Raw genomic sequence first — 27074 nt, forward strand, 5'->3', positions numbered from 1 at the left:
ATCACAATGCGCGACATACACTTCGAGTAGATTTGGCTGTCGGCCATTTCTGAGACCGGCAGTATATTTGCGCCATCTGGTTTACACTGGGGTTTGACTGGTTTTAGAGTTCCATCACCTTCAAAGCTTACCCATGGTATTCATGCTGATACCATTACAACGTTAGACCTTATCCAATTAACCTTTATACCCTTTCTCCATCCAATTGACCTAACAAAAAGAGTAATTACCTCTTTATCCAATCCATTCCATATTAGTACTTAGATAGCCAATCCAACTTATCTTTTAGTTTAACGAGCCTCCTCTACAGTACCGCAGAGTGACTGGTCCCACACGGTGGTTCCATGGATCTCAGCGGCGTCGGTGGCCCCATGGATCTCAGTGGCGGCCGAGCCGGACCCTAGATAGGTTCCATAACTTGATACGGTTAGGGCACCTGCAATGATTATAGCATGTTACTCTCTTCAATAGCGTTCACGTAGGATATAAGCATGCAGTATAGATGACCTGTCAGTAAGCTCAATTTCCTAAATTATGCGGGCCCTACGTGTCAGTAATATTTTAACACTCCAAGCCTTATCCTCTTCTCCAATGCGGCGGCGACCTCCGGCCCGCCCCTCATCCGCGTGCCCTGCGCGCTCCGGCCGGCCGTCCTTCCTCCGCGCGCCTCGAAGGTCGCGAGCTCCGGACGGCCGCTGCCCGCGCCCCCGCGAGACGCCCCACCGCCGCGTCGGCCGGTCGCTTCTCGCCTGCGCCGTGCGCGCCCTTGGGATGCCTTGCCGCCGTGCCCGCCTGTCGTTCTGCGTCGGCGGCTCGGCGAGTCGGCGCCACCGCTGACCCCACCAACCCCACGCCCGCGCCTGCTTGCCACTTTGGTCTCGCGCTCGCGCCTCGCCCACGGCGACGCCGAGCGCCACCACCGCCTGGCGCATCCTCCTCTGTCGTCGGCTATTCGGGCGTCGCCTCCGCGTCCTGAGATGCTGAGGTGGCTCCACTATCACCTGTTGGGGCTGCCCTTAGTCATTAGTGGCTTGTCCATGCATGGATGTGTCGGTCGAGCGTCCATCCCATCCATGTATCCGTGGATCGATCCATCGGCCTAGCCTGACACCGTACTGTGCGTACGTGACACCAACCGATAATTTAATCAATCGTCTCCCTTGTCATTGCTTTGCTTGCTTGTGTGGATGCGAGACACGGCACATGCACGCGGTAGCTGGTTTCATCATCTCGTTGCTAGATCCGCGGGTTTCCTTCCTTTATCCGATCTTAACTGGGGGCACATTCCATATGTTTCGTCAATTTCATTCTTCCTCCCTGAATCAAACGGTTGGCGTTGCCGCTATCTGTGCGTCCCGATGCCAATAGCCAAGTGCGTATCGCTGCTGGCCGGAAACCACCACGGGAAAGCAGAGAGCAGTGGTGCGTGGAGACATCGACGTGCGGCCTGCATGGGATGGACGCCCTGGTTTTTAAGGAGGTCGACGCCAAATCGTCCACACGGGATGGAAGGCCATGCAGTTGAACTGATCTCTCGCGCGCGCTGTCGAGACAAGAGTACGCCGTCGGTCGGCGCGGAGTGAGCGATTGTCTGTGCGTCCACGCTGGGAAGCCAACAGAAAGGTAGGTCGCGTTCAGATCAGCTGCGAGGACTGAGCGATGAGCAGAGCACACTGACTGAGCAAGCAGGAGCAATTCCGTGTGCCTGCTCATGCATGGCGCGCGGGCTCCCGTCCACGTGGGGGAACGGGCGAACGCGACGCACGACGGCACGGGGGGCACCGGCAGCTCACGCCGCGCCGAAACGGGCAAGGGAACGCGTCCCGAGCACGTGACGTTCGCTTGGAGGGAGGGATGCAGCTGGCCGCGGCCTGGCTGTCAGGCACTGCGTGCGATCGGAACGGAGCGCTGCCGTGTGCGCTCCCCGCTGCGTGCTCCTGGATTTGGATGATGCGGAACCGACCGCGACCGGGCGATCTTGTCGGTGACCCGGCCTGGAGATCTGACCCGCTCGGCTCGGCCACTCTCCGTCTCTTCATGAGAGCTAGCGCTGCTAGGTGAGCTGTCGCCCTCCCCCCTAGCTACGTCACTGGCGTGGCAACTGGCGAGCAGCATGCCTGGCTCTCGTAGGCGTAGCCTAGCTAGTAGGGTACTGCGCGTACGTCTCTCTAGCGTGGGTGATTACGTACGTACTCCGTACGTATCGCAGCATTGTACGTATGCCCTAGCTAGCTAGCTAGCACTAGTGAATTAATGTACTAAGATTTGGTTTGACCCGGTGCGATCTTAAACGTCGCATTTTGATCGTTGATAGCATCTCATCATACGCTAAAAGCCAATGGTATCAAAGTTAATAAATCATTAGATTAGTTGATGTGATGGTCAAGGATTGAAATGTTGCAAGTCTGGGTTACACACGCACATTGCAGAGATGCACCGAAACCTACGTACTTCGGGGCTTCCAATCTGCATGCGGGACTGTACATGCATGCTCTGGGTGAGCGGGCCTCCAAGATCAAGCCAAGCCCACGCACTGCAGGCCGCGCCTGGGCCTCGGATCAAGAGCCTACAAAATTAGCCTACATGTTTTAAGATCGAGTTCAAAGAAGAAAAATAATCAGGTTAAGATTTTCGTATATCAGTGAGCTCTAGCAAAAATAGTTAAGGAATGAGTTGGATCGTGATCCGGTACTGAAGCCATGATCCATTACCACAATATTGCGATATCCTCCTCATGTTTTAAAATATAATTATTTTTGAAAAAACATGAAAAGGAAAAAACGTTACAGGAGACTGGAAGCCAGCCCGAGAGGCCAAGGTGACCGTGCATCGCAAGAGCGAGCTTGCTCCCGTGCACAAACGACTAACATAAAGTTTGATCAAATAACATAAGAACGACCGAGCTAGCAGCCTATAGTAACTGGGAGACTTGTTAATTGTTATTCGGGGAAAAATACTCTATAAATTCTTCTTATTTAAAAAGGGTCGCTACATTCATGCTCACATGGCCAAACCCTAACACCTCCCTCATGGCAACAACACCTCCAAGCGCGCAGGCCGGTCCATGTGCATTGGGCCTTTCTTTTTGCCAGCTCTTCCTCCTTGCATGTTGCATGGATAGTCCAACAACATTTATGTACCTTAACATCCATTAAACAAATGGATAAACCTATAGCATTATTTCTCACCATCCTTTTTCTCTATATTTTCCTATATATTATTTAAAACTAGTGCGATATAATTCTAGGGAACAATAAAAAAGGATCTGCACACTTACTCCAACAACTTATCATCTGCCATAACCATCACTATAGCACATTCTACCTTGGTCCTTAAGATTCCGTTTGGATTCAAATGCTAAGGGATGAAAGCCCTAAACTTTAACACTAGATCATCCAAATGGGAGTGCTAATGGGGTGGGCTAAACTTTAGCTAAGGCTTAAAAACTTTAGCATTTGTGCATGCTCAACTTTAACTTTCACTTCTCCAAACAGACCCTAAGTCGTGTGAAGGAAACCGGTACAACTTGGGTCACTCTTTTGTTTTGTGTATATTTCGGATTTCCTCATGTACAGTACAAACGAAACTAAATGGGTAGATAAAAAAGGAGCGCAAAATGATAACCATGAGAGGATGATCATGATCGAGTCCTAGTCTTCCCTCACATTTAGAAAAGAAAAGGACCTAGCTAGAGCTAGAGACACTCCGAATTTAATTTAGTTTTTGACGTTAACCCATCCATGCCCGCATGGGCCAACCTAATTACCCCCCCCCCCCCCCCCCCCTCCGAAAACAGCACCTCCAAACACAGGCCGGTCCATATATTGGGTCTTTCTCTTTCCCAGCTCTCCTATCTTGCATGAATGGATTGTCCAACAACATCTACTCTCTTATTTTACCATGTTTTCTCTATATTTTCGATAAATGCACAACTAGTGCAAAATAATTCTAGAGAAAAAAAATAAAGGGTGCGCGCACTATAGCCACGAGCTGCTGATGTGTTAGTCCTAGTTTTGGCTTATATACATTGAAAAAAAAAGGAGAGAAAGACCCGGTGAGACTCCAGGTTTAATTTAGTTTTTGACGTTTAGTTTTGTTATCTTTTTGGGATTTTGTAGGGATAAATAAAAAAAACGTGCATCACTGGACGTGGGGTCCCTTACGGCTTGATCATGTCAACGCAGGGAACGACGGAAGAGTAGCCGTCATGACTCCTGCGGTGGCGGGGCGCGTGGAAAGCGTGCTCGCCGAGCCGCAACGAAGGCGCAGGCCGCCGGGTCAGAGTCAAACAACAACTGCTCCTCCACACGGCAGCCGGGAGGGCTACGGAGGGGAGGCGACTAGGCAACGAGCCACCCACCCACCCCGCAACTACCTGCTCCCGGCCTCGGCCTCGGCTCTTTTCCTCATCTGCGTGACCCCCTCGCCTCGACCTGCCCCCCTGCCCTCTTCTCGCCCGCGCCTGTGCTCGCCACACGCGACGCGACCGCCCCCGCCCAGCAGCCCAGCCGGAAGGAGAAGAGGATCCCGCTCCGCCGCCTGCTCGTCGCTTCGATTCGGAGGTGACCTCTCTTTCTTCGCCTTCCTGGATTTCTCCGTCTTCTTCGCGGCCCTAGGATCAGGATGCATGCGGATTCCTTTCTAGAGAGGGAGGGTTCGATTAAGGACGGGTGCTTGCAATTGCAACTGGTGTAAGGTTAAGTCAATTGTTGGAACCCTTGATGAAAGGTTCGATTCGTTCCTACGAGTATTGAATTCCAATTGCAGCTGCAAGACGGATTTCCCACCAATTTATTGGCCCCTTGCCGTCGTCGCTGCTCATCATCAACATCTCAATAGCAAACAATGGGCCTGGGAAGTAAATTTGGGTGCTTTTGCTCGGCAGGTTAGGTCCGCATGTGCCAACTGCTGTTGGGTATAGGTAGGCAGGTCAACAATCAACATGTGCTATATACAACTACTACTCAACTGATTCATTCATGTAATAGCACAAAACAAAAGGTTCTTGTGCTTTAGGCTTGCCAGCTTACTTTGCCTGTGAAACAACTCAATGTTCGTCTTCAGAGTTCAGACCATCTTAGCATACCATTAATCTAGTCTAGGTTTGACTTTACACATGATGATAGGAGACGAGTGGCAGTATGATTTATTATGGTTTCGACTCATGTAGTCTCTTTGCTCAATTGCTCTCTCAACAATTCTGCGCTTGCAGGTCGAGTTACCGGAGGTCTCCATATGGACTCAGCTTTTCGAAGAGCTCTCAATGAGCCAACGTGCTTGGAACAAACTGTCGTCCAACAAGGGATTGAAAGATGCCCGTTCCTGAGGAACATCAATGAGCCTACAAGCTTTTCCTTCTCGTCTGTCAACTTTCCTGTTCCTGTATGTCCTTTACATTCCTATCCTCCTTCCATTACCATACCATCCAGTATGTCTGAAGATCACATAAGTCCTGCATGCAATTTCTGAAGTGTATTGTTTGCTGCTTTTGAAGGCAAGAGGAGCCAAGGGACCAATTTTTGAAGATGGACCTAACTTTGACACAGCATTTCGAGTTTTCCATGGTAGAGATGGGGTGGTCCCACTTTCAGAAGGATCATTTCCACAGATTGAGAAGCCATTGCCCAAGCCCAATCCTGAGTTCAACCCCCTGGCGGCCAAAGCAGCAACCATCAGTCTATCGGCATTTGGAGGCTTTTTCAGCTTTGGTGACTTCTCAAATAAGCGCAATAAGAAAAATTTCAACAAAAAGAACCCCAACAACCTCCCCCAGGTAATTTTGCTTCCTCTTAGATAAGATTTGTTTCCCCAATTACCATCCTTTTTAATCTTCCTTGTCTCATGCATCCTAATGTTCCAGTATTGTCTAATGTGGTCCATCTCGTTCACCACCAAAGGAAGTAATTTATTGGCAGCAGTAGACATATTTTACAGGGTGTTTCTGAACCGTCCTTTATAATGCAAACACCAAAATGGGCATGGAATAAAAATGTTAACATGTTCTTTTGCAAAGGAGCATTTCATCCAAATATTCAATTGTCTGATTTTGCTTTCCCTGGAATTTCAGAATAAAGGCCAGTCTAACAATCATGAAGCACTGAGCAACGAGTGGCTGGAAAATGGCCAATGTCCACTTGCAAAGTCATATAGGGCATTAAGTGGCGTCGTACCTCTTGTGGCAAAGATGATGACACCCCCAGCTGGTATGAAACTGAAGTGCCCGCCTGCGGTGGTTGCTGCCCGCGCAGCAATATCCCGTACAGCCTTTGCAAAGGGGCTTCGCCCTCAGCCCCTGCCAACAAAAGTACTGGTGATTGCATTGCTTGGTATGGCAGCAAATGTTCCTCTCGGCATCTGGAGGGAGCACACACAGAAGTTTTCAGTGCAGTGGTTTGCTGCAGTGCATGCTGCGGTGCCTTTCATAGGGATGCTCAGGAAATCTGTGCTGATGCCAAAGAGCGCCATGGCCCTTACTATTGCTGCCTCAATATTGGGTCAGACAATCGGGTCAAGAGCTGAACGTATCAGATTGAAGAGGGTGGCTGCGGCAAAATCAGCAAGCGAGGGCCATGATACTGCCGACTGCATCAAAGAACCGATGAGTCTAAAGACTGGAAACCGTAATGTTGTTCAGTTCTGGGACCCGCTTGCCCTCAGAGTCGAGAGCACAGTGGGCACAGGTTCCCCAGCAGTCCTTGTCCCTGCCGTTGGTGGTTTCATTTGATGACTGGATTGGCTTCATTTCGATTGTATCAGCATTGCTGATTGTTGTATTCTTTTTCTGCTCAAAACAAATCGATTATTGTATTCATTACTGTACCTGTGAGTTTAAGAAAGAGTTACTGGTCACGTCAAATTCTTCACTCCATTGTGGACGGCACATTTCAGTGAATAATTTTGAAAACATTTTCAGAGTTGAGGACTGATTGCTCTCCTTGAAATCTCTCTGGAAATATGTATTTCCTAAGCCAACCAGGCTGAAGCATAGATACCATCATTGCATGTGTTAATCAGGTATAATATGCGGTTATGTATTTGCTGTGTTTGATTAGACTTGTCTTCATAAAGGAAATGCTTGAAATAGAATGAAGAAGCTTACTTTGTGTTCATTTGTTGTTTGGTCAAAAGTTCAAAGGGTTGCCTGGTCTCATTCAACGCCACATGCCAAAAATGGTCAGAAGTCAGAATCATCCAGATCATTCCAACCCTCAATAACACCAGAAACTTGCAATGCCAAAACACAACAGGACTAGCTGCGTGCTCAAAATCAATTCAGTAACATTGGCGCAAACCAGATCAATAAGCTACCGCTAGTGCTAGGATTTGTTTAACAGCTACAGGTAATCAAAAGCAACTGATTGCTGAAGAACAAGCTCAGATTCGTGCAAAAACACAACTTTTTAAACTACTAGTATATTTCATCATCGGGGACATCTGGCGTAAGAAACTTCTGCGGATCCTTGTACAACTCTTCATAGTTGTACTTAGGCTTCACCCTCTCTGGGACAGGCTCAAGTGGAATGATACTGTCTCCATCGATCACACCATCGATGATTCCATAATCAACAGCCTCAAGAGGACCCATGTACCGGTCTCGGTCAATGTCTTTCTCAACCTGCTCGAGAGTGCGGCCCGTGAAGCCTGATACGAGCCGAATGACATTCCTCTTGTTAGCCAATATCTCCTTGGCTTGGACCTCTACATCCAAGGCTTGCCCACTTGCACCTCCCACAGGCTGATGGATCATAATCCTTGTGTTGGGCATGGCAAATCGCTTGCCCTTTGTGCCACCACCAAGGATTATAGAAGCTGTTGATCCAGCTATGCCCAATCCAATAGTGGAGACATCTGCCCTCACAAGCTGCATTACATCATAGATGGCCATTGTTGCGCTGAAAGAATAACCAAATAGTGGATAAGAAAATGATAGGATGTTATATCAACAGATCTATGACGAACAAATGGACAAAAAAACTGTATATGCTCTAGCTTATGATTCACTTATCATGTTCCCAGTTTGATTGTGATAGAATAAGCAGTCACCAGCAAGGCACAATACAGAGTCAAATAACCGTTTGATCAGACCAATCAGCACAGGGATCACAAACGCTGCGGATTTGAATTATGAATTATCTGTTCCTTACAAGTTCTGTAATGATCATGGCTAGATTTTGGTAGTGCATATGAAGTCTTAGATCAATAGGCTTGGGATTCAGTCAGTGCATTGCTGCTTCAGGAATTTACGCAGGCTAGGTGGAGCTGTGGACAAGATTTGCATCTACGCTTGGAGATATCAGCTGAAAAATAAAGTGAGCGAATAATCTTTGCAGGAATTTAAGAATTCTGCAAAACCTAGCTGGTCCGCAAGGAGTGAATCATTGACGGTCAGTACTGCAAGGAAGCAGTGAAAAATCACACAGGGATGAGTAGATGACTGCAGACATAAAAAGAACAGGTCCATCCTGATAATGTTCTCAAAAAAAATGTCACAGGTTCATGTAGGCTTGGATTAATTAATTGACAACATGGATCGAGAATAGTGTAGAACTGTAGCCTACATATCTTTTTTTCCTATCCTCGAACGCTCAAACATACCCGTTTTCATAGCATAAATGGAAAAAAACTGGGTCCTATGTGAAACCAAATACTATCTCCACCCATCAATTTAAGGCAAATTTTGGTATGTGAAAGTCTCCATAAGTATATCTTTTACCATTAGTTTCTCTTACAATATATTATCAATTGTGAAATCAAAATCATCTTAAAACAACTTTGAATACAAATCTATTGATACAAATATTGTGCATGAAACACAATATAATTTCAAAACCCACAAAGTTTGACATTGAGTGGGAACCATTCTTCGATGATTTGAGAACATTAAGACATCAAATGCTGTCTCGTACCCTGAAATTTTGCAGCAAATTGTTAAGGCTCAATTTATTGTATTGTCATAGTGAGGCCATTGCTGTAACATCTCCTTTTTCTTAATCTACATATACATGTTTAGGTGTACTAAACATAATTTTAGTGTCAACACTACTCAGAAGCTATCAACTTTGCTTATATTAGTGGTTGATATGTTTATGTCAACTTGGTATCAGTTGCTACGATCGCCCAGGCTCTACAAAATTTCTAGGTCCGCCACTGTTATTTTGGCCGCACAATTCCGTGGTGATGCAAAACATAGAGCAACTGGCAGAGGTATTGTTGTTCTGATGTAAGGTTTGCTGAGAAATTGCAGAATGTACTCCAGAAGCCAGAAGCTGTTTTGTGTAAGGACTCGAGGAGTTTGTATATTGCAAAAGTGGTAACAAGTGTAGTCCTTGGGTTGGATTTATAAGTGAAGCAGGCATAGAAATTAGGAGTAGTCGACGATGATGACTGGACGAGTACATGAATGCAAGTGGAGGAGGGTTGAAATGGAAGCCTGGAAGGGAAGGAAGAGAGGACCGTACCTGAGGGAGCCCCCAGGCGAGTTGACGAAGAGACGGATGTCGGAGTCCGGGTCGATGGCGTCGAGGAGGAGGAGCTGGCTGACGACGGCGTCTGCGAGGAAGTCCTCGATCTCGTTGCCGAGGAAGACGATGCGCTCCCGGAGGAGGAGGCCCATGACGTCGCCGGCGCCGCCCCCACCGCCCGCGCCATCCGACTCCGCCCGCCACAGAGGGGCATGAGGCGCCAGCGCGGCGCAGGGCCTGAGCCTGAGGAGGGACCCTTGTTGCGCCGGCTGCGAGGGGACCCAAGCGCGAGCGCCAGCGCACGGCCGCCTCACGCGAAGAGCCGCCGCCGCCGCCGCGACGGAGAGGGACGCTGTGGCACTGGCACTCCCGGCCGCCATATCTAACTAACGGGATCGAGCTGAGCTGCTCTGGAGGAGCGGCCGGCGGCGGCGTTCCCCGCCAGAGGGAAGGGGGCACAGCAGAGAATGGAAGAAATGGATAACACAGCTCACTTCAGTCTTCCCTTCTTCTCCGGCACAGCGGAAAGGGAAGACATTTCATGGGCCTTGTGCTATATGGGCTGAGCCGTATTTCTCTTTGGGCCTATCTGTATAATCTTGTTGGTCCACTTCGCCCACACACTGCCGGGCAGATCTGTTAGGATTGTCACTGGTCCAGCAAGTCAAGGAAAGCAGGCCGAGCGCCACCCGGCGTCGGAGGAGAGGACGACGGCGACGAACCCGGCGGCTCGGCTCGGCGTGGCGTCGGGGATGGGGGACGGGCGGGGGGGCGGCGCCAACCGCCCGGCGTGGCTGCAGCAGTACGAGCTGGTGGGCAAGATCGGCGAGGGGACCTACGGCCTCGTCTTCCTCGCGCGCCTCAAGCCGGCCCACCCGGCGCCCGGCCGGCGCGGCCCCCCTATCGCCATCAAGAAGTTCAAGCAGTCCAAGGAGGGGGACGGAGTATCGCCTACCGCGATCAGGGAGATTATGGTGCGCGCTTCCTTTACCTTGCTTCTTCCGCTGCGCTTTCTATCCCCTCCCCTTCCCCGGGCTGGAGCGCCAAACCCTAGCTTAACCTACCTGATTGCTTCCCAGCTCCTGCGCGAGATCAACCACGAGAATGTCGTCAAGCTCGTCAATGTCCACATCAACCACGCCGACATGTCCCTTTACCTCGCATTCGATTACGCGGAGCATGACCTCTATGTCTGACGGTGTATTCAATTCAATTACATTATGCGGAGCATGAACACCGTGTCTTATCCTAATTGATTAACCGAATCACCCAACCATTACCGCAGGAGATTATCAGGCATCACAGGGAGAAGCTAAATGCCCCCATTAACCCCTACACTGTCAAATCCTTGCTGTGGCAACTGCTCAACGGCCTCAACTACCTTCACAGGTAGCCAGAGTATATACTGCTGCTTTCTTTGTAACTTCCTACAGAAATATCTGTGGCTAACCTCAGCAATCTCCGCCTACGCTTCTGCAGCAATTGGATTATCCATCGAGATCTCAAGCCTTCTAACATACTGGTATGTGCCACTTGGAGATAGACAAATATAACTGCACAATTTGTGCAGCCTTTTCCTGTTGCTGATAGTGCTTCCATATGTGCTGCAACAGGTCATGGGAGAAGGAGAAGAACATGGAATTATAAAGATTGCTGATTTTGGGCTTGCTAGGATATATCAAGCTCCGCTGAAAGCATTGTGTGACAATGGGGTGAGTACCTTCATCTGCATGCCTATTTGCTAGCATGCGTGCTGCTTTCCTCTGTTCCTCTTTCAAGGAATACAAGTAGTGGAAAACATGCTGCCAAGGAATAATTGGCCACTTACTAAATTGTTGCCTCTTCTGATAGATTTGAGGCTTAGAAGATGCATACACCCATAAAAAAACACCTCAGTCCTCTGCACAATTTTTAATCTATATGTTCTTATTGTTTTCTCTTAGCATGTGCTTTGTTATCAAGATCCACTTTGTATATATATGTCTAACCAAATATTTTCAGGTTGTTGTAACTATCTGGTATCGTGCTCCCGAGCTATTACTTGGGGCTAAACACTACACAAGCGCTGTTGGTATCCTTGCCAGGAGAGCAAAATCATATCTCCTTTACCTTTTATTTCTCTGCATTCGATTCAATTCAGTTGTTTCGTTAAATTATTTCTAGATATGTGGGCAGTTGGTTGCATTTTTGCTGAATTGCTGACCCTGAAACCACTGTTCCAAGGTGTCGAAGCCAAAAATACTCCAAACCCGTTCCAAGTATGGGCACTCTCACTCAAGTAATTATTGTTGTTACCTTGTTTCCAGATTAGATCAGAGACCAAAACTGCCACATTAACATGCAAGTAAAATAACAGTCGTGTCTGGTGGAACCCAGGCTGCAGATACTTGTATATTGTTGTCTTGTATGTTCTGCTGCAATACATCAAGTAGAAGTTTTCTTCTGTGTGTGCCATTCATTTGCAACTTATTTATCTCACAGTTGATTTGCGCATGCCTTGTAGCTTGATCAACTGGACAAGATTTTTAAGGTCTTAGGTATGGATGACCCTTCCTCTTCCATATTGTTCATTCTGCTTTGTACTCTTGTATTTGTTATAATCCAATCCTTCTGCAGGCCACCCTACAGTTGAAAAATGGCCTACCCTTGCCAATCTTCCATGGTGGCAAAACGACCAGCAACACATTCAGGGCCATAAGTAGTATGTTCGACATTTTTTAGCTGCTCTAAGCTACAAAACTATTGTTTTACATCAATAATCAGTTGTTAAGGTAATCATTCTCCCTTGCAGTGAGAACCCAGGTCTCCATAACATTGTTCACTTGCCACAGAAGAGTCCTGCATTTGATCTTCTCTCAAAAATGCTTGAGTATGTTGCTCATTGCTCTCTAGCTGTTAACAATTCAACAAAACTAATACTTTGATGCTTTTTTGTTGTTTTATTCACCATGATATTATCTTGTTCTAGGTATGATCCTCGAAAGCGTATAACAGCTGCACAAGCTCTGGAGCATGAGTAAGTAACTAAGTACTTTCACATTTTCATTGCTCTTTATTTTCCTTGTGGCCTGGCTGTACATTTTGGCCAATTCCAACATGCATATAATTAGCCTTCTATTGATCAATTTGAATAGATTGCCTGAATCTACCTAGCAACCTTGCAAAAGACATAGCATTTAACACACTGGAACCATATTGTGGACCATTGTGACAGGTTCTTGTCAAACTCTGAATCATGCGTTAGCTTTTTGTACTCATGGACTTTAAGTAATCACTAAACAATGACTTGGCTATGCTTAATTCTGATATACTGGCTGCCGTTATTTCCATTTTGGATTATGTTTCGTTACCTTGATTTCATTTATTCAGATGTTACAATAGTTATTTTTCCTTGAACACGCAGGAGAGCTGCGTATCTTTGTATTATAGAGAGAAAGAAAGAAATGATCCCTTACAAAAGCAACCATCATGCCTCACCTAGGAAATACGATGAGGTTGCTGTACAAACTATGAGTTAATTGCCCAAAAAGAAATAAATCAAAACGACCGAACTTGGACTATTTAAGCTAGCCCCAGCAAAGCACAATAAACTCATCTCCTGTTTGAAGAAATGCTGTATGTTCAGGAGGGAAGGGCAGGCACTATCGAACACACACTTGTTACTTTGATTCCACAAGGTCCAAGCCCCCAGGATCACAAAACTCTTAAATCCCTTCCTTTGGGTCTTGTCTATCTGTCAACTTGCTTTTCTCCACCATTCTGCGAAGTTCTGTTCATTGCGCTTAGGAACAACACTCTCAAGGCCGGCAGGGGCTAACAGGTTCAGATGTTACAATAGTAAAAACTAAAAAGTGACATCTATATGAAATAGATTGCAATACCTTTTTTAACTTTTTTGTTTCCTTTTCTATTCTTATTTATATTGTCATTAGTACAGATCTGTACCTTTTGAGACACAAAGCAACCATTAACTGTTAGGATCGAAGGTTACTTGGACTAGTCAATACCCCTGTTCATATTTGTGCTTCCTGAATCACATAGTCAACATGAGGATAATGGTTTCTGGGTTCTAGTATCTGTTTTTTCAATGTTAGAAGTTTGATGATATTTGTTTAGCTTATACAAAGGTTAACGTTGTTCCTGTTCTAGAAAGTTGACACGCCTCTCAAGTACTAATGCAGTAATGGTGTGGTGTGGGTGGCTTCTTTTTAATACACATTTTTTTCTGAATATGCTCATTTTTTTGCTTAGGTACTTTCGGATGGACCCACTACCTGGAAGAAAGTAAGTTATGTGTGACCAGAGTCTTAACTCTTAATTGCCTATGTCAAAGAAGTACCTGTTAGTTTGAATGGCTACCTGCAGAATCTCTCAGATGTTTTACCATAATATTTCATCTAGAAAGCAAAAGGATATTTCCCATACTCCTGACAGAAATTGTTTTCTGGTTAGCGCGCTTTTACCATCCCAGCCAGGGGAGAAAATTGTGCAATATCCTGTTCGTCCAGTAGACACTACAACAGATTTTGAAGGAACAACAAGCCTTCAACCAACTCAGGCGGTAACACAACTCTTCCTAAGCCCTTGTTTTCCAATATCTGATTAAGTAACCGAACTTCTTGTTAGTTGCGAATATTCACCTGCAGCATAAATGTGAAATCTTGTCAAGTTGTCCGCATTATATTCACATGTAGCATTTCTGCATTTCAGCCTTCAGGGAATGCGGCTCAAGGTCAATCTGTATCGAGATCAATGCCACGACAAATGCCGCAGCAACCCATGGTTGGGATGCCAAGAGTAGCAGCTGGTACAAACATGGCTGCCTTCAATGCCGCGTCGCAGGCTGGCATAGCTGGCTTGAATCCTGGTAACATCCCTATGCAGAGAGGCGCAGGTGGCCAGTCTCATCCGCACCAGGTAATGTCACCATTCTCTTTGTCTTTAAAGAAGATGTGATTGTGGAAGAACTTCCGTTGATGTGTGCAACAAACAGTTGAGAAGGAAGGCTGACCAAGGGATGATGCAAAACCCTGGGTATCCTCAGCAGAAGAGGCGGTTCTGACGCTGACAAGGGAGGGCCATCTGGCTACTGACTGATGTGTAACACTCTATTGTTGTGTCATGTATATCAGGTGTTTGCAACACGTTGGCTGTGTAATCTTGTTGTAATTTGTTATCAGCATTTGTATGCAAATGCTGATACTTGTAAAACATGAAATCAACGAGATACTAGCCGTTCTAGCGACCTAAGCTGCTTCAATCTGGCTGACCTAAACATGAAAGGTGCTGTATGGTTTGTGACCCAGCGGACCAGTCAAATCTTGGCCATGCTCCAATAAATATTTGGCTGGCCAATTACTTCTTTCCGAAATTAATGGGCACATATTCCATTAAACCCTATTGTAAGTAGTAAATGCACACAGGAGTGCCAGGCAAAAGACTGAATGGCCAAAACGGCCGTCCCTATATTGGCCGGCCCAGAATTTTGACCGCGTACCAAATGCTATTCTTTTAGGTAATATTTTAATTTGCACACTCTAATTCTTGCTTGAATCTGATTTTTCAACCCGTCACTCTAATATTCAAACAAGTCAAAATGCACCGTCCACCCACTTGCGTTGGGCCCCACCACTCAGCCTCCTCTTGGCCTCCACGTCAGCAAGATTGAGTATGCTACGCGTAGCATAGTCATGGTCGGAGTTCAACAACATGCCCCGGCATCAGATGGGGGAGGGGAAGCCCCCACTGCCACATGTGCATCTAAAACTGAGTTGAATTGGATTGAAAATCAAGCTCAGTAAAGAGATAAATTGGGCAAAATTGGACTTTACTATCTTTTTAAATCAAAATGTTATTTGACTTTGTCATTTGGCATAGAATTTGACAGAGGTTGCGAAACCTAGCGTTTGTAGTGGAAATGTGGAACTTACCATGTAGTTTCGAATTCTCGATTTAGCGTTGGTGCTTGTATTTATACTTTTGTAAAAGAATTTATTATAGGAATAACGGTGTGGTCGTGACGTGAGTGTCCATATGCGTGTTTATACGTGCTGACGTGCGTGTATTGAAAAAAAAAGGGAATTTTGAGTCGGGTTCCCTGAAGCGTTGAACTTGAAACCAAAACCCGGATCGGTCTCGCCCATGGCGCGTACGGGGGATCGCAAAGGCCGGCCTGGGCCGGATTCGTCGGGCTTTAACTGAAATAAGACGGCCCAACACCGCCTAAAGTATGCGTTCACGCCTTTATTACGGTTTGCCAGCTAACATGCCTTGTTTGCCTGCTCGGTTTCGGCGGTCGCCTCCCCTCCTCTTATTCCTCCTCCCCTCTCCGTGCGGGGAGGCAGGCAAGCTCAGACCGGGGGCGTGGAATCCGACGCCTTCCCTCTCTCGCCGAGCGGCGGCTAGGCTTCGTCCGCATCTTCTTCCTCATCGTCGCCGCCATCCGCCGCCGGACGGCTTCGACTCCGACCTCCTCCGACTGTCCCGCGGTTCGTCCATCCTCCTACTCCTCGATCCCCTTTCATTTCATTGCTCCTCGATTCCAATCTGCTAGTCTAGCGTTCCCAACTCCCCAACCCTAATCCCCCGAATCGCTTCTCCTCCCGCCCCCTGTGGAACAGGACGGGCAGGTGGATGGATGGGGATATGCGTATGGCAGATCACCCACACCCCCGCGTTAATTTTTTTTTAAGGTTCGGACGTGTGGTAACGAATCTCGTTTCCTTGCGCACAGGCCTTCCTCTACGAGTTCACCCGACCGATCGATTCGATTCCATGGCCGGCTGGAGCAATTCCACCGGCACCGGCACCGGCGGTGGCGGGCGAGGAGCAGGAGGAAGAGGCTTCACGAATCGCCACTTTACTAATTATAACAGTGACATGATCCACGGTGGTTCCAGCGGCGGCGGCGGCGGCAGGTGGAGAGGAGACAGGTCGAGGGGGAGGCCACCTCCACAGCCTCACTATTGCTACCGCCCTGTAGATGCTGCTCATCGCCAAGCCCAACCTGTATCTGAACAACAGGCTGCATCCTCCACTTCCAGTCGCATCCAACAGCGAACATATCCGATCCCGACGGCAGACAAGTCATCCGCCTCCGGAACTGCGGCTCCTCCCAGCACCAGGGAGCCCGATGACAAGGCTACCCGCAGTGCCGCCAACTTTGAGTGCAACGTCTGCTTTGACATGGCTGCCGAACCCGTCGTCACCAAGTGCGGCCATCTCTTCTGCTGGGAGTGCCTCTATCAGTGGCTCCATGTTCACTCCAACCACCGTGAGTGCCCTGTCTGCAAGGGCCAGGTCGCCGATGACGCGATCATACCCATCTATGGGCGTGGTGGCTCTGCAGCCTCTGTAGACAACGCACCGCCAAGGCCCACCGGAGCCAGAGTTGAGAGCTCCAGGCAGCAGCAGCTGCTGCCAACTTTCCCTCCCACCGTACATGTGGATGATGATGAGGAAGACCCCTTTGATTTCCCAGGCATGATGAACTTTGGTTTTGGAGCTACAGCTACCTCACTCAGAGATGCTGTCATGAGCTTCATGCCTCCCAGCTTTCAAGACATGGCGCTTGAAGAGTTTGATGACTACTACTATGAGTATGACACCGATGACTTTGATGAGGTCTATGACTACAATTGGCTGGGTTTTCCAGTGTTTGGATCTGCTGGGGCTGAGGCTGGCAATCCCATTTCTTCACAGGCACATGCTGATATGATCAATATTAGGAACAACATTGTTGGCGCTACCACTGGCATCTATCATCAGCAAGAAGTTGGCTACCCTGGTGCGAACCCTCATAACAGAGGGAGACGTCGCCGTAATCGTGCAAGGCCATCAGCAGATAACTCGAGCACCAACGGGATGGTGATGGGTGGTGCTTTCTACCGCGACAACGGTGCCAGTTATAATGTTAGTGCAGGTGCTTCTTCTCGGCCTAACGGCGGCTGGGTTGAGAGAAGAGGAAGAAGCAGCAGGAATTCAAATGCAGCTGGTGGAAGAGGAGGGATGCAGGATAGCAGGAGACAGAGGACACATTACAATTGATGCCAATTTTCGGTGAGGCTCGATGACAGCAGTGTTGAGATAAACAAACAAAGTTGTCAATCCTTCTTCTTCTTTTTGTTTCTCTCTCTTCATCCTTTTGTAGTCCGTGGCTATGCGCAGCCTTGGTAAACATACTGGACGCATTTTCGTTCTTTTCCCTGATGGAATGTGTGGTAGACTGGCTGAAATACTCTGCTTGGTTGGTGTTAGTACATCTGATACATGCACTAGAGTCAAGCTTATGGCATTGGACTAGTTAATACATGAGTTAGCCGTCTTGTTAATTCGTTAACTCTGCAGCGCAGGCAAAAAAAGTTGTAGCAGACGGTACTTTCTTCTCAATTCTACGAGGAAGCATGAGCACTCAGATCTTTTCTACCATGGTGTCTAGAAGCAAAAACCAATTGATTTATTTTGTGTTCACTTTATGTCATGGTCAATTCAAATGTCTGGAGAGCAGCAAAGTAAATGTTATGATGTTCGCTGGAATTGGATCGCAAACATTGGAAGGACAGGTTTAATTTTTCTGTTTGATTCATATTCTCTTCTGCCATACAAATACGAATACATTGGATCAGTTAACTGCATATGTTTCTCCAATGGGTAGGTAGCTAACAATAAGCCTAAAAACTAGTAAAGCTGAAACAAGAATTGATAAGAGTACAGGATAAGCTTGTGATGGCAAGCATGTTGTAGAAGACTAGGGAGCTAGTTGTCGTCTCCGTAGGCGAGGAAGCGGTAGCGCTCCTCGTAGGGGCCGTCGAAGTAGAGGTCGGCCTCGAACCAGCGCGGGTACCTGACGAGGTCCCCGGCGACGAAGTGCATGTAGTCGTCGCCGTGGACGGCGCCGGCGGGGATCACCTTGACCTCCCCGGACACGATGTACACGAGCTGGTCCACCTGCCAGTCCCACGGCATCCGGCACCGCCCGCCCGTGCGCCACGACGACCACGTCTCCATCACGCGCAGCGCCTCCGCGCGCGCCCGCGCCGCCGCGCCGCGCTCCACGCGCACCTTGTACACGTCCTCCAGGGGGCGCCCCAGCAGCGCGCCGCCGCCGCCGCCAGCGACGACGACGTCTCCCGGTGCCGCTTCTGCGGCGGCTCGTAGCTTTCCTTTTCCTCCTCCTCTAGTAGAGCTGATTGGAAGACTAGGAAGCGGAGGCGACCGCCTGTGCGACGCGGGCAGCAAGAGATGGAACCCGCCAGTGCTGGCGGCGGCGGCGGCGGGCCTCATCGCGGCTCTCTTCTCCTTTTCTCTCCCCTCTGGGCTTTGGCTTGGGTTTTGGTTCCTCTGCTTCTCTCTCTATGCAGAAGCGAGGAGAGGGGAGCGACCGGGCAAGGCAGACCCGCCTTATCCTCTGGGGCTCTGCCTTGCTCCGTTCCTCTAGTAGAGTAGCGGCAGCTGCACAGCAGACTCCAACTGCAGAGAGATAGAGAGGTCTTACGGCTCTAGCACGCCAGAGTGGTCAGTCTTGCGGCTCTATGCTTGGCAGGAAGTCTCCAATGAAACGACCATCATTTCCGTTCAGTAAACGAATATCATCTCAGCAGAATTTCATCAGAACAGACGAGACAAGTAACTCCTCTTGCATCTCAACAAATGGTGCATAGTCGTGCCGCGACTCGACAGGCAGTAGCGCATGAAAGCACGTATGGGGTTCCATTTCTTCAGTTTCAACACCACAAGAGTCAATGTCATCAGTGGTAGTATTTACAACCGCTCCCACACACAATGCATTATAGTGATGATGATGATGTACTCTCAAGTCTCAACTGGCAGAAGAGTCGGATAACACCACCCCTACTCTTCTTCGCAAATGCAAATCATCACCACCAACACCACCAAATCGGCGACCGGTGCTACTACAACTCTGCCAACCTAGCGTTGCCACCAGATGCATCACCCAGTCCATACTCCATAGCAGGTATAGCCAACAGCAATTGGGGAAACACGAAAATAAGGAAACAAAGAGTGCAAGCGCATGGCCTGAATCGCGAGATGATCCTTCAATGGGCGTATCACGAGGATCAAATTTCTGTTCGTCCTGTTACATGTAGTTTCAGGATGACGATGATGATGTTGAGGTTATCCGTCCAGAGGCTCGCATTTCGTCCAGGGTAGTCGCTAGCCAGTCGAGCCCTTCATACAGGCCATCTCCTTTCAGAGCACACGTGCCTTGGATGTGCCAGATGCGGTTCGTCAGGTCGTACAGCCCGAGGCCCTCGCACACCTCCATCGGGGTCATTGCTCCCCTCTGAATTAACAGGCGCATCACCAGAGTGAGCAACAGTTGGGTAAAAACAAAAATACCATTGATACAACAGAGTCAGAATAAATTGAATTGTTGTGAATGCAGGACAAACAAAGGCTAATAATACTACCATAGCATGAAGGATGTATATTCAAGTTAACAATGTGAAACACATCCCACCTGCAAACTTTATGTTTAAAACAAACAAACGACATATTGACATCTTCTGTTCAAAATGATACACAGCTGACTGCAAAAACTACAAATGAAGCAGCTATTTTCAGAACAGACATGGGCATGGCCGCAGACTTTGGCAAGGATGAGAATTTGCAGGTGTATACATATGGATGAACCATATTCATTAACACTACATTCATACAGAAAAGAACCAGGCTCAAACAGAAAAAAAAACATGATTCAGGACAGAAATTCAAGGAGTTCAGAAACCATGCACACTTCCAATAGAAAAATATCACAATATAAACAAACGTTTGAGAGAAAACATTGCTGAACGTACCATATCTTGCTTGTTAGCAAACACCAAAAGCACACTGTTAAGCATAAAAGGGTCATTGATTATAGCCTGAAAGAGATAAGATCCCAACTGGTGAGAACAGGCATTACAAAGAATCTCACTGTATAAAGATACCCTGTAGTAAAAGATATAAACCTGAAACTCTGCTCTGGCTCTCCCGATTCTCTCTCTATCCAGTGAATCAACCACGTAAATCTGCAAATTAAGCAAATAATGAGGAAGGTCTTATATTTCAAGAAAGCAGTGTCTACCACAAATCAATGGCAAGTAAATAAACCAAGGTTGAGCTATAGCATAATGCATGAAGATCTTGACAGCTACAAACCATGAGTGTACCTACGGCAATATTATTTTTCTGGTTTCACTAAGTAAGTGTAGACCATCAGGACCAATAAAATATGCCAAAGTAAAATAGGCTCAGAGGGCAAAAAAGGCTCAAGTTAAGAATCCACAACAATGAAGTCAGTTGACATATTCTTGCGAGTGATACTGTACTTGAACTCTGAACTACAAATACTAAATCAGAAGGTGGAGAACTAAGTGGAACAAACAATATGGAGCAAGCAGCTCCATGTTAAATTGTTACTGCAAATAGATTTTAATTTTATGCTGCTAGAAAAACAGAAATGAGAATAAATGACCAGAGCATCGGTATTGGTGAAGTAGTGCCTCCACAAGGGCCTCAGTTTCTCCTGGCCGCCAACATCCCACACAGTGAACACTACATTCTTGTACTGAACCTTCTCAACATTGAAACCTACAGCATGATAAAGGGCATGGTGTCACTAAACATGTGAATGAACGAAGCGATCAATGCGATAGCTGTTAAGTTGGAAAAAACTATAGTTGGCTAGGGTTGAACCCCAAAGGAACGAAACACAAGCAAACAGGTAATAGAGTTGTACCGATGGTAGGGACGGTGGAGAGAACTTCGCCAATGTGCAACTTATAGAGTATGGTGGTTTTCCCAGCTGCATCCAACCCAAGCATCACCACCTGAAAGCAACCGAGCGGGTGTCCTATCAGATGCATGTTCAGTTAAACAAGGGCGGTGGTACCGGTCTCAAAGTATAAAAGAAGAGGAAACTAAAACATGTAAGCATAATCAATCAATGTCAGGAAGATAGAGACATGGTTGAAACACTTGGGCCCACTTGAAGTGGCGTGGCACTGTACGCGCAATTAAAACACCTAGTCGGCTTAGTCCAGCTAATAAGTGAAGTAAGAATCCATCAATATCATTGGGCATAAGTATGATTTGATACGGTCTATGAAAGATCGCAGCACGCCCTGGCTCATCACTCATCGTTTCCCTCTCCTAGTCTCCTTGGATGGTAATGATCCGCTACTAATTCAGTACAAGAATCAAATCTATGACAGTTACAGACAGGTAAGATTAGCAAAGGACACCATGGCCAGCCAGCATCATGACTCGTCATTTCCGCGCCCTTGATGTTAGTGTTTGGTTGCCAAAACAGAGCTGGCAGATTGCTGGCGGAACACATGATTCACTACCAATTCAGTCCTAAGTGAAATCAATGCTACGATAAGACCGCGACATGCCCGCAACCGCACCTGTGAGCGGATCGGTTCACTGAGGAACCCCGATTCATTGCCGTGTCCTATATCGGGAAGCGGAAAGGGGAAGAGCGAAAGAGGAGGCAGCGTACCCGCATCTCCTTGTTGCCGAAGAAGGCATCGAAGAGCTTCCGGAACGCCTGCCCCATCTCCTGGGCGAGCCGCGCCCCCGACCGGAGCCTCCTGCGCCCTCGATCCAACCGGATCTGCGAGGCCGCCGCGCGGGAGGGTGCAGGGGCGACGAGAGGGCGGTGTCGGCGACGGGAGGCACGGCGCCCCGGATGGAAGGTTCTAGAATGCCCCGAGGGCGGGCGGGCGGGCTAGGTTTTGGGGAAGGATCGGCGGCAAGGACGAGGGCTCGTGCTGTGTGGCCGTGTGGGAGAAGAGAATCCAGGAGGAGGCGAGGCGAGGCTCGAGAGGGGAGGCTGGGCACCGGCCGCACCTGGCCTGGCCAGAGCGGTCTGGTCCACTGGATGCGAATGCGATGCCGGATCGAGCGATCTGGACTGTCCGTCCGCTTGCCGTGCTCGCGCGCCGGCCGCCGGCCTAACTTCAACTAACGAACCAGCTTTTTAGCTGAGGTTAGCTGGATGATGATGGCTCAAGAAACTGATTGTCGCATTGCAGTTGACCTATGCATCCCTACTACTTAGATTCTCGGATCATTTTAGCATTTCTAGATGCATAATATTTGCTACATGTATAGCAAAAATTATATATCTGAAAATATGAAAATGATCTGTACTTCGCAATGGATGGAGGGAGTACTTTACAATCCATCAGGTTAGGTTACTCAATGACGTGTGGGGTCGAATCCTAATTGTTACTTGCACAGCCACGGTGGTATGGATGCAAAATGCAATTACCATCGGTAGAGACCCTCACTACCAACCTCAAACCGATCACATGCGCGCTACTGCTTTTCTCGTGGTTGGATCGCTCTGTCCGTACAGCAGCTGCAGATCGAGATGGCAGCAGCGCAGCTGGCCTACGCTGGTAGCATGACACGACAGCAGTGTCATGCTGCTTACAGTAGATCTTCACTGTCGTGCCGTACTTACACACACAAATCTCAATGTAACGACACTAACTGCTTGGATCACTTGTACAAAATGATGATGGTGCTAGTCTGCTAACAGTGTTGCGAACTCACGATTAGATCTCACAGAACGGTTAATTGGGGAACATGCATGTTACTACTGTACTGTAGTATGGTGTAGTGGTGTATCCTACTCAGAACATTCACTCGCTGCCTAGGCTTTCCATCTGACTGACTGACTGACTGACTGTCTCGGCTGTCTGTATAGTAAGCGCCCGGATCGGGCGGCTGCTGGACTCGCTGTGCTGGATCGACGCGCCCAGCCCAATTTTTTAATCACTCGTCGCCGGCTCCACGGCGGCGGCGACCTGCTTGGGCGTGTACCGGGCGGCGAGCACCATGTAGAGCAGCAGGTTGGCGACGCTGATGACGGTCCAGAGCCAGAAGTAGTAGTCGAGGTGGCCGGCGTTGAGGTCCGGCGCCAGCCACCCGGGCCGCCCCGTCGCGGCGGCCACCAGCGTCACCACCAGCGAGTTCACGTAGAACCCCAGCGACAGCGCCAGGAACGAGAAGGCGGAGCAGATGCTGCGCATCGCCGCGGGGGCCTCCCCGTAGAAGAACTCCAGCTGCGCGATGCCGCAGAACACGTCGGAGCCCGCCACCAGCACGAACTGCGGTACCTGCCACACGATGCTCATCGCCGCCCCGCCGGCGCTGACGCCGCGGAGCCGGCGCCGCTCCACCAGCGCGGCGGTCCCCAGCGCCAGCACCACCAGGAACCGCCCCACGCCCATCCGCTGCAGCTGCGTCAGCCCGCCGGGGCGGCCCGTCACCCGCCGCGCCAGCGGGATGACGGCGGCGTCGTGCAGCGCCACCCACAGCAGCATGAACACCACCTCCACGGACACCAGCGACGCCACGGGCACCTTGAACCGGCCCCCGACCCGCGCGTCCATGGCCATCCCCTGCTGGATGAAGGTGGTGGTCATCTGCCCCAGCGACGCCGCGTACAGCACGCACGTCGCCCAGATGGGCAGCATCCGCACCAGGATCTTCACGCCCTCCACCTCGCTCACCGTGCACAGCGACCACGCGCCCTCCGCCGCCGCCTCCCCCTTCACGATCACGGCGGCCCTGTCCAGGCACCGCAGCCCCTTGGTGCGCGCCAGCTGCTGCTCGTCCTTGGCGTCGTCGTCTTCGTGCAGTGGCGCCGCGGCGCCGTCCTCCAGTTCCAGCCTCACCCTGCGCTTCCTGAAGGCGGCGACGAGGACCCGGATGATGTCCTTGAGCGGGCTCCCCGTGGGCATCTGCACCCGGTACCAGGGTGTGCCGGCGACGAAGGCGAGCGCGGCGACGAGCAGGCAGGCCGTGCCGACGCCGAATCCGAGCGCCCACGCCACGTTCTGCTCCAGCCAGGAGATGAGCGTGCCGGCGATGAAGATGCCGAGGTTGATGGCGGCGAAGAACCAGCTGAAGAAGGCCTGCTTCCGCTCAGGCCGCTCGGCGTCGTCGTCGTACTGCTCGGCGCCGAAGGGGAGCAGCGCCGACTTGACCCCGCCCGTGCCGATGGAGGTCAGGTAGAGCGCCGCGAAGAAGACGGAGAACTGGGTCTTGGTCGCCGGCGCGCAGGACGCCCCCATCTGGCACGCGGTCCCGGGCCGCAGCGACGGGACCGCCGCGGACACGGTGAGCAGCACCAAGCCCTGCCGTCCGTCGATTAATCAATCAATCGAGTTGTTCATGGCCGCATTCATCGCCGGATTGGGCAGAATCAAGGCAAGGATTGAACGGCGCCGAGGTGGGGTGGGGATCAGAAATTCAGAATCAGATGAGTACTCGCTCACCACAAGGTAGAAGGCGATGGAGGCGAGGATGGTCCGGTACTTTCCCCAGTAGCTGTCGGCGAGGAAGGCGCCGATGACGGGGACGATGAAGGTGGTGCCGTTCCAGGTGTCGACGTGGGCGGCGTTGAAGGCGGTGCTCCCGTGCAGCACCGTGGCCAGGTACACCACCAGGTTCAGCGCCACGCCGGAGAAGGCGATGCTCTCCAGCAGCTCGAACACTGCAGGTGCCAGCGCAGGAGGGAATCAGCGACAGCCCATTCCGGATTCCGGAATCGAAGGCGTACGAATCTGAATCAGGATCGAAAGAACGGCAGCACAGGCTCCTGAATTACCTAGGACGATCGCCGGCGCCTTCCAGTTGAAGCGCCGCCTCGCCGCCGCCCCCGGCGCGTCGCCGCCGGACTCCATGGCGGAAACCTGCTGCCGGCGGTGGTGGTGACCGTTGGAGCCGCCGGGAGGGGGCGTCATGCCGCTCTGCAGGGAGAGAACAGGGATGGAAAGATCCAAGATGCGTGTTTAGCGACCTCCTCCAGCGCCGACGACGGAAACGACACGCACGCGGTGACCGTAGAGTAGTGTGATCTCACTCGGGTTAATTGGGTCCCCAGAACGATCTCGAGATAGTATTCCACTCTACTCAAGGAGAGGGAGCTCCAACGCAGGCTAGCCTAGTAGGAGGAGAGGGATGACCGGCTCGACTGTAAATTGTTCCTCATTTAAATACTCTGGGAAACCAGCGAGTCAAAGGAAAGGAGGAGAGAGGACAAGCGAAGCGTGCGTCATCGTCATCGCCGCCGCCTCCGTCGCCTCCCGTAAAACATTGCCTTGTGCGGCGTCGGTCAGCGGTGGCCGCGACATGCATGCCGCGCCAGCGTCTCTGCTGGTTCTCTCTATCCGCCAACCACCTCCCAGCTAGGCAGGCAGGCAAGCCCGGCATCATGAACCGGCGCAGATGGATCGAGCTGTCAATGATGCGATCGCAATGCAGTTCCAACCCAGTACGAGCACGCACGCGAGGACCGGACCGGACGGGCAAACAATCAGTCCTGGTGGTAAGAAAAGAAACTGACCAGCCAAGAACTAATAACTGGATGCCGATGAAATCGCTGGAACTTTTTTGGTAGGAGAGAAAGAATTGCAGCAGAGGAGAATGGATAATGCCAACGCCGGTTACCTGCATCTCCGGAAGCAGGGGGCCGACTCCCCTCTCGTCCCCACGGCTCCTCGTGCCGCCGCCGCCGCCGCCCATGGAACGGACGGGCTGGTAGTTGAGGCGAGCCGAGGGAGAAGCTGCCAGCGGAGCAAGATGGGCGCGGTGCAGTGCAATCTCTCCGGTACAGCAAGCTTAGACGACGACGCGTCGCGTCAACGTCGGCTTTCCCCCTCCTCTGCTCTGCTCTCTCCTCCCTTGCAAGTGACTCAACGGGCGAGAAAAAACCCCAGCACCAGAAGGGAAAGCAAAAAAGAAGAGCAAGTGAGGTGACGATCTATCTGTCGATCTCCTCCGCTGCGAGCAGAGAGCGAGCTAGGTACAGCGCAACCAACGGCAGTTGGTGCTCAAGTCATGTCCCTCTGACCCTCTCAGATTTCTGAAAAAACAAAACAAAAAAAGAAGTGTACTACATGCAAGAAGTAAACGGCATTCCGCAGACTCTTCTAAGGGCCTGTTTAGATCGTTTTGCATTTTTGCAAAATTTCACTGTAGCAAAGGAATCTTACTAATTTGAAGTACTAAATGAAGTCTATTTGCAAAACTTTTTGCATGGATGGGTTGTAAATCACGAGACGAATCTAATGATGCTAATTAATCCATAATTAAGCAATAATTAGCGGATGGTTACTGTAGCATCACTGTTGCAAACATGGATTAAGTAGGCTCATTAGATTCGTCTCGCGATTTACAACCCATCCATGCAAAAAGTTTTGCAAATAGACTTCATTTAGTACTTCAAATTAGCAAGATTCCTTTGCTACAGTGAAATTTTGCAAAAATGCAAAACGATCTAAACAGGCCCTAACAACTGCTCCGGTGCAGAACCGCAGATAGGTTGAGATGAGATGGGTTGGCCGTGGCACCACCTTAGGAGTAGGCCTTTGGGGAGAGAGAAAAAGAATAGAATCTCCATCTGCAGGCGGGAAATACCTTGTGAAAGACTGCATCTTCGGTCAAGATCTGACGAAGATAACCAGGCTCCGGCTGGGGTTTCAGGCAGGCAGGCAAGCACCGAACCTCACGCTGCGTCACACGTCCAGTTGCTGTTGCTTGGCGCCACGACCTCTATTTTTTGGTAGTAGTTTGATAGCATCGCAACAGCAA

General features: G+C 49.7%; 7 protein-coding genes across 9 annotated transcripts; 3 read left to right on the top strand and 4 right to left on the bottom strand.

The window, feature by feature from the left end:
• The first annotated feature begins 4192 nt into the window (after positions 1-4192).
• LOC112875142 lies at positions 4193-6923 on the top strand. The gene is made up of 4 exons (XM_025938873.1): positions 4193-4562; positions 5213-5382; positions 5495-5773; positions 6068-6923. Exons 1-4 carry the CDS (start codon positions 4208-4210, stop codon positions 6722-6724), a joined length of 1461 nt encoding a protein of 486 aa, XP_025794658.1. The 5' UTR covers positions 4193-4207; the 3' UTR covers positions 6725-6923.
• Positions 6924-7184: 261 nt separating this feature from the next.
• LOC112875143 (ATP-dependent Clp protease proteolytic subunit 4, chloroplastic) lies at positions 7185-9960 on the bottom strand. Its single transcript, XM_025938874.1, has 2 exons — positions 9459-9960; positions 7185-7892 (listed from the first exon to the last, which is right to left on the bottom strand). Exons 1-2 carry the CDS (start codon positions 9839-9841, stop codon positions 7409-7411), a joined length of 867 nt encoding a protein of 288 aa, XP_025794659.1. The 5' UTR covers positions 9842-9960; the 3' UTR covers positions 7185-7408.
• Positions 9961-10092: 132 nt separating this feature from the next.
• On the top strand, positions 10093-14766 carry LOC112876905 (cyclin-dependent kinase E-1). Of its 2 annotated transcripts, none has more exons than XM_025941085.1 (15): positions 10093-10435; positions 10541-10651; positions 10747-10850; positions 10941-10983; positions 11075-11173; positions 11463-11532; positions 11625-11719; positions 11965-11998; positions 12078-12162; positions 12253-12330; positions 12430-12477; positions 13713-13745; positions 13896-14022; positions 14172-14378; positions 14455-14766. In XM_025941085.1, exons 1-15 carry the CDS (start codon positions 10214-10216, stop codon positions 14521-14523), a joined length of 1425 nt encoding a protein of 474 aa, XP_025796870.1. In that variant the 5' UTR covers positions 10093-10213; the 3' UTR covers positions 14524-14766. The 2 variants fall into 2 exon arrangements, with proteins under 2 accessions (XP_025796870.1, XP_025796871.1); XM_025941086.1 differs by having other exon boundaries at positions 10094-10435; positions 13914-14022.
• A 981-nt stretch (positions 14767-15747) lies between these two features.
• LOC112874004 lies at positions 15748-17799 on the top strand. The gene is made up of 2 exons (XM_025937137.1): positions 15748-15949; positions 16195-17799. Exon 2 carries the CDS (start codon positions 16236-16238, stop codon positions 17505-17507), a length of 1272 nt encoding a protein of 423 aa, XP_025792922.1. The 5' UTR covers positions 15748-15949; positions 16195-16235; the 3' UTR covers positions 17508-17799.
• A 218-nt stretch (positions 17800-18017) lies between these two features.
• LOC112874006 lies at positions 18018-19007 on the bottom strand. Its single transcript, XM_025937141.1, has one exon. It carries the CDS (start codon positions 18741-18743, stop codon positions 18216-18218), a length of 528 nt encoding a protein of 175 aa, XP_025792926.1. The 5' UTR covers positions 18744-19007; the 3' UTR covers positions 18018-18215.
• Positions 19008-19143: 136 nt separating this feature from the next.
• On the bottom strand, positions 19144-22324 carry LOC112874005 (ADP-ribosylation factor-like). Of its 2 annotated transcripts, none has more exons than XM_025937139.1 (6): positions 21967-22324; positions 21202-21315; positions 20938-21053; positions 20432-20491; positions 20279-20344; positions 19144-19764 (listed from the first exon to the last, which is right to left on the bottom strand). In XM_025937139.1, exons 2-6 carry the CDS (start codon positions 21284-21286, stop codon positions 19570-19572), a joined length of 522 nt encoding a protein of 173 aa, XP_025792924.1. In that variant the 5' UTR covers positions 21287-21315; positions 21967-22324; the 3' UTR covers positions 19144-19569. The 2 variants fall into 2 exon arrangements, with proteins under 2 accessions (XP_025792924.1, XP_025792923.1); XM_025937138.1 differs by having other exon boundaries at positions 21202-21292; positions 21967-22322.
• Positions 22325-22944: 620 nt separating this feature from the next.
• Positions 22945-27020, bottom strand: LOC112876084 (protein NRT1/ PTR FAMILY 8.3-like). The gene is made up of 5 exons (XM_025940123.1): positions 26901-27020; positions 25932-26346; positions 25090-25231; positions 24758-24975; positions 22945-24616 (listed from the first exon to the last, which is right to left on the bottom strand). Exons 2-5 carry the CDS (start codon positions 26004-26006, stop codon positions 23246-23248), a joined length of 1806 nt encoding a protein of 601 aa, XP_025795908.1. The 5' UTR covers positions 26007-26346; positions 26901-27020; the 3' UTR covers positions 22945-23245.
• Positions 27021-27074: the final 54 nt, after the last annotated feature.

This window comes from Panicum hallii, chromosome 9 (genome assembly GCF_002211085.1).
Source record: "Panicum hallii strain FIL2 chromosome 9, PHallii_v3.1, whole genome shotgun sequence".
In the NCBI taxonomy this organism is placed as follows: Eukaryota; Viridiplantae; Streptophyta; class Magnoliopsida; order Poales; family Poaceae; genus Panicum; species Panicum hallii.

Excerpts from the sequence above, each read along its gene's own strand:
- LOC112875142 (XM_025938873.1), top strand. The coding sequence starts at position 4,208 with ATGACTCCTGCGGTGGCGGGGCGCGTGGAAAGCGTGCTCGCCGAGCCG. Across the intron at positions 5,383-5,494 it reads CTGTCAACTTTCCTGTTCCT|GCAAGAGGAGCCAAGGGACC; the intron begins GTATGTCCTTTA and ends CTGCTTTTGAAG. Across the intron at positions 5,774-6,067 it reads ACCCCAACAACCTCCCCCAG|AATAAAGGCCAGTCTAACAA; the intron begins GTAATTTTGCTT and ends CTGGAATTTCAG.
- LOC112875143 (XM_025938874.1), bottom strand. The coding sequence starts at position 9,841 with ATGGCGGCCGGGAGTGCCAGTGCCACAGCGTCCCTCTCCGTCGCGGCG. Across the intron at positions 7,893-9,458 it reads TCGCCTGGGGGCTCCCTCAG|CGCAACAATGGCCATCTATG; the intron begins GTACGGTCCTCT and ends TTATTCTTTCAG.
- LOC112876905 (XM_025941085.1), top strand. The coding sequence starts at position 10,214 with ATGGGGGACGGGCGGGGGGGCGGCGCCAACCGCCCGGCGTGGCTGCAG. Across the intron at positions 11,720-11,964 it reads ATACTCCAAACCCGTTCCAA|CTTGATCAACTGGACAAGAT; the intron begins GTATGGGCACTC and ends CATGCCTTGTAG. Across the intron at positions 12,331-12,429 it reads CTTCTCTCAAAAATGCTTGA|GTATGATCCTCGAAAGCGTA; the intron begins GTATGTTGCTCA and ends ATCTTGTTCTAG.
- LOC112874004 (XM_025937137.1), top strand. The coding sequence starts at position 16,236 with ATGGCCGGCTGGAGCAATTCCACCGGCACCGGCACCGGCGGTGGCGGG.
- LOC112874006 (XM_025937141.1), bottom strand. The coding sequence starts at position 18,743 with ATGAGGCCCGCCGCCGCCGCCGCCAGCACTGGCGGGTTCCATCTCTTG.
- LOC112874005 (XM_025937138.1), bottom strand. The coding sequence starts at position 22,023 with ATGGGGCAGGCGTTCCGGAAGCTCTTCGATGCCTTCTTCGGCAACAAG. Across the intron at positions 21,293-21,966 it reads TCGGCAACAAGGAGATGCGG|GTGGTGATGCTTGGGTTGGA; the intron begins GTACGCTGCCTC and ends GGTTGCTTTCAG. Across the intron at positions 21,054-21,201 it reads CTCCACCGTCCCTACCATCG|GTTTCAATGTTGAGAAGGTT; the intron begins GTACAACTCTAT and ends ATCATGCTGTAG.
- LOC112876084 (XM_025940123.1), bottom strand. The coding sequence starts at position 26,006 with ATGGGCGGCGGCGGCGGCGGCACGAGGAGCCGTGGGGACGAGAGGGGA. Across the intron at positions 25,232-25,931 it reads CCCTGCTTCCGGAGATGCAG|AGCGGCATGACGCCCCCTCC; the intron begins GTAACCGGCGTT and ends CTCTCCCTGCAG. Across the intron at positions 24,617-24,757 it reads CCATCGCCTTCTACCTTGTG|GGCTTGGTGCTGCTCACCGT; the intron begins GTGAGCGAGTAC and ends GACGGACGGCAG.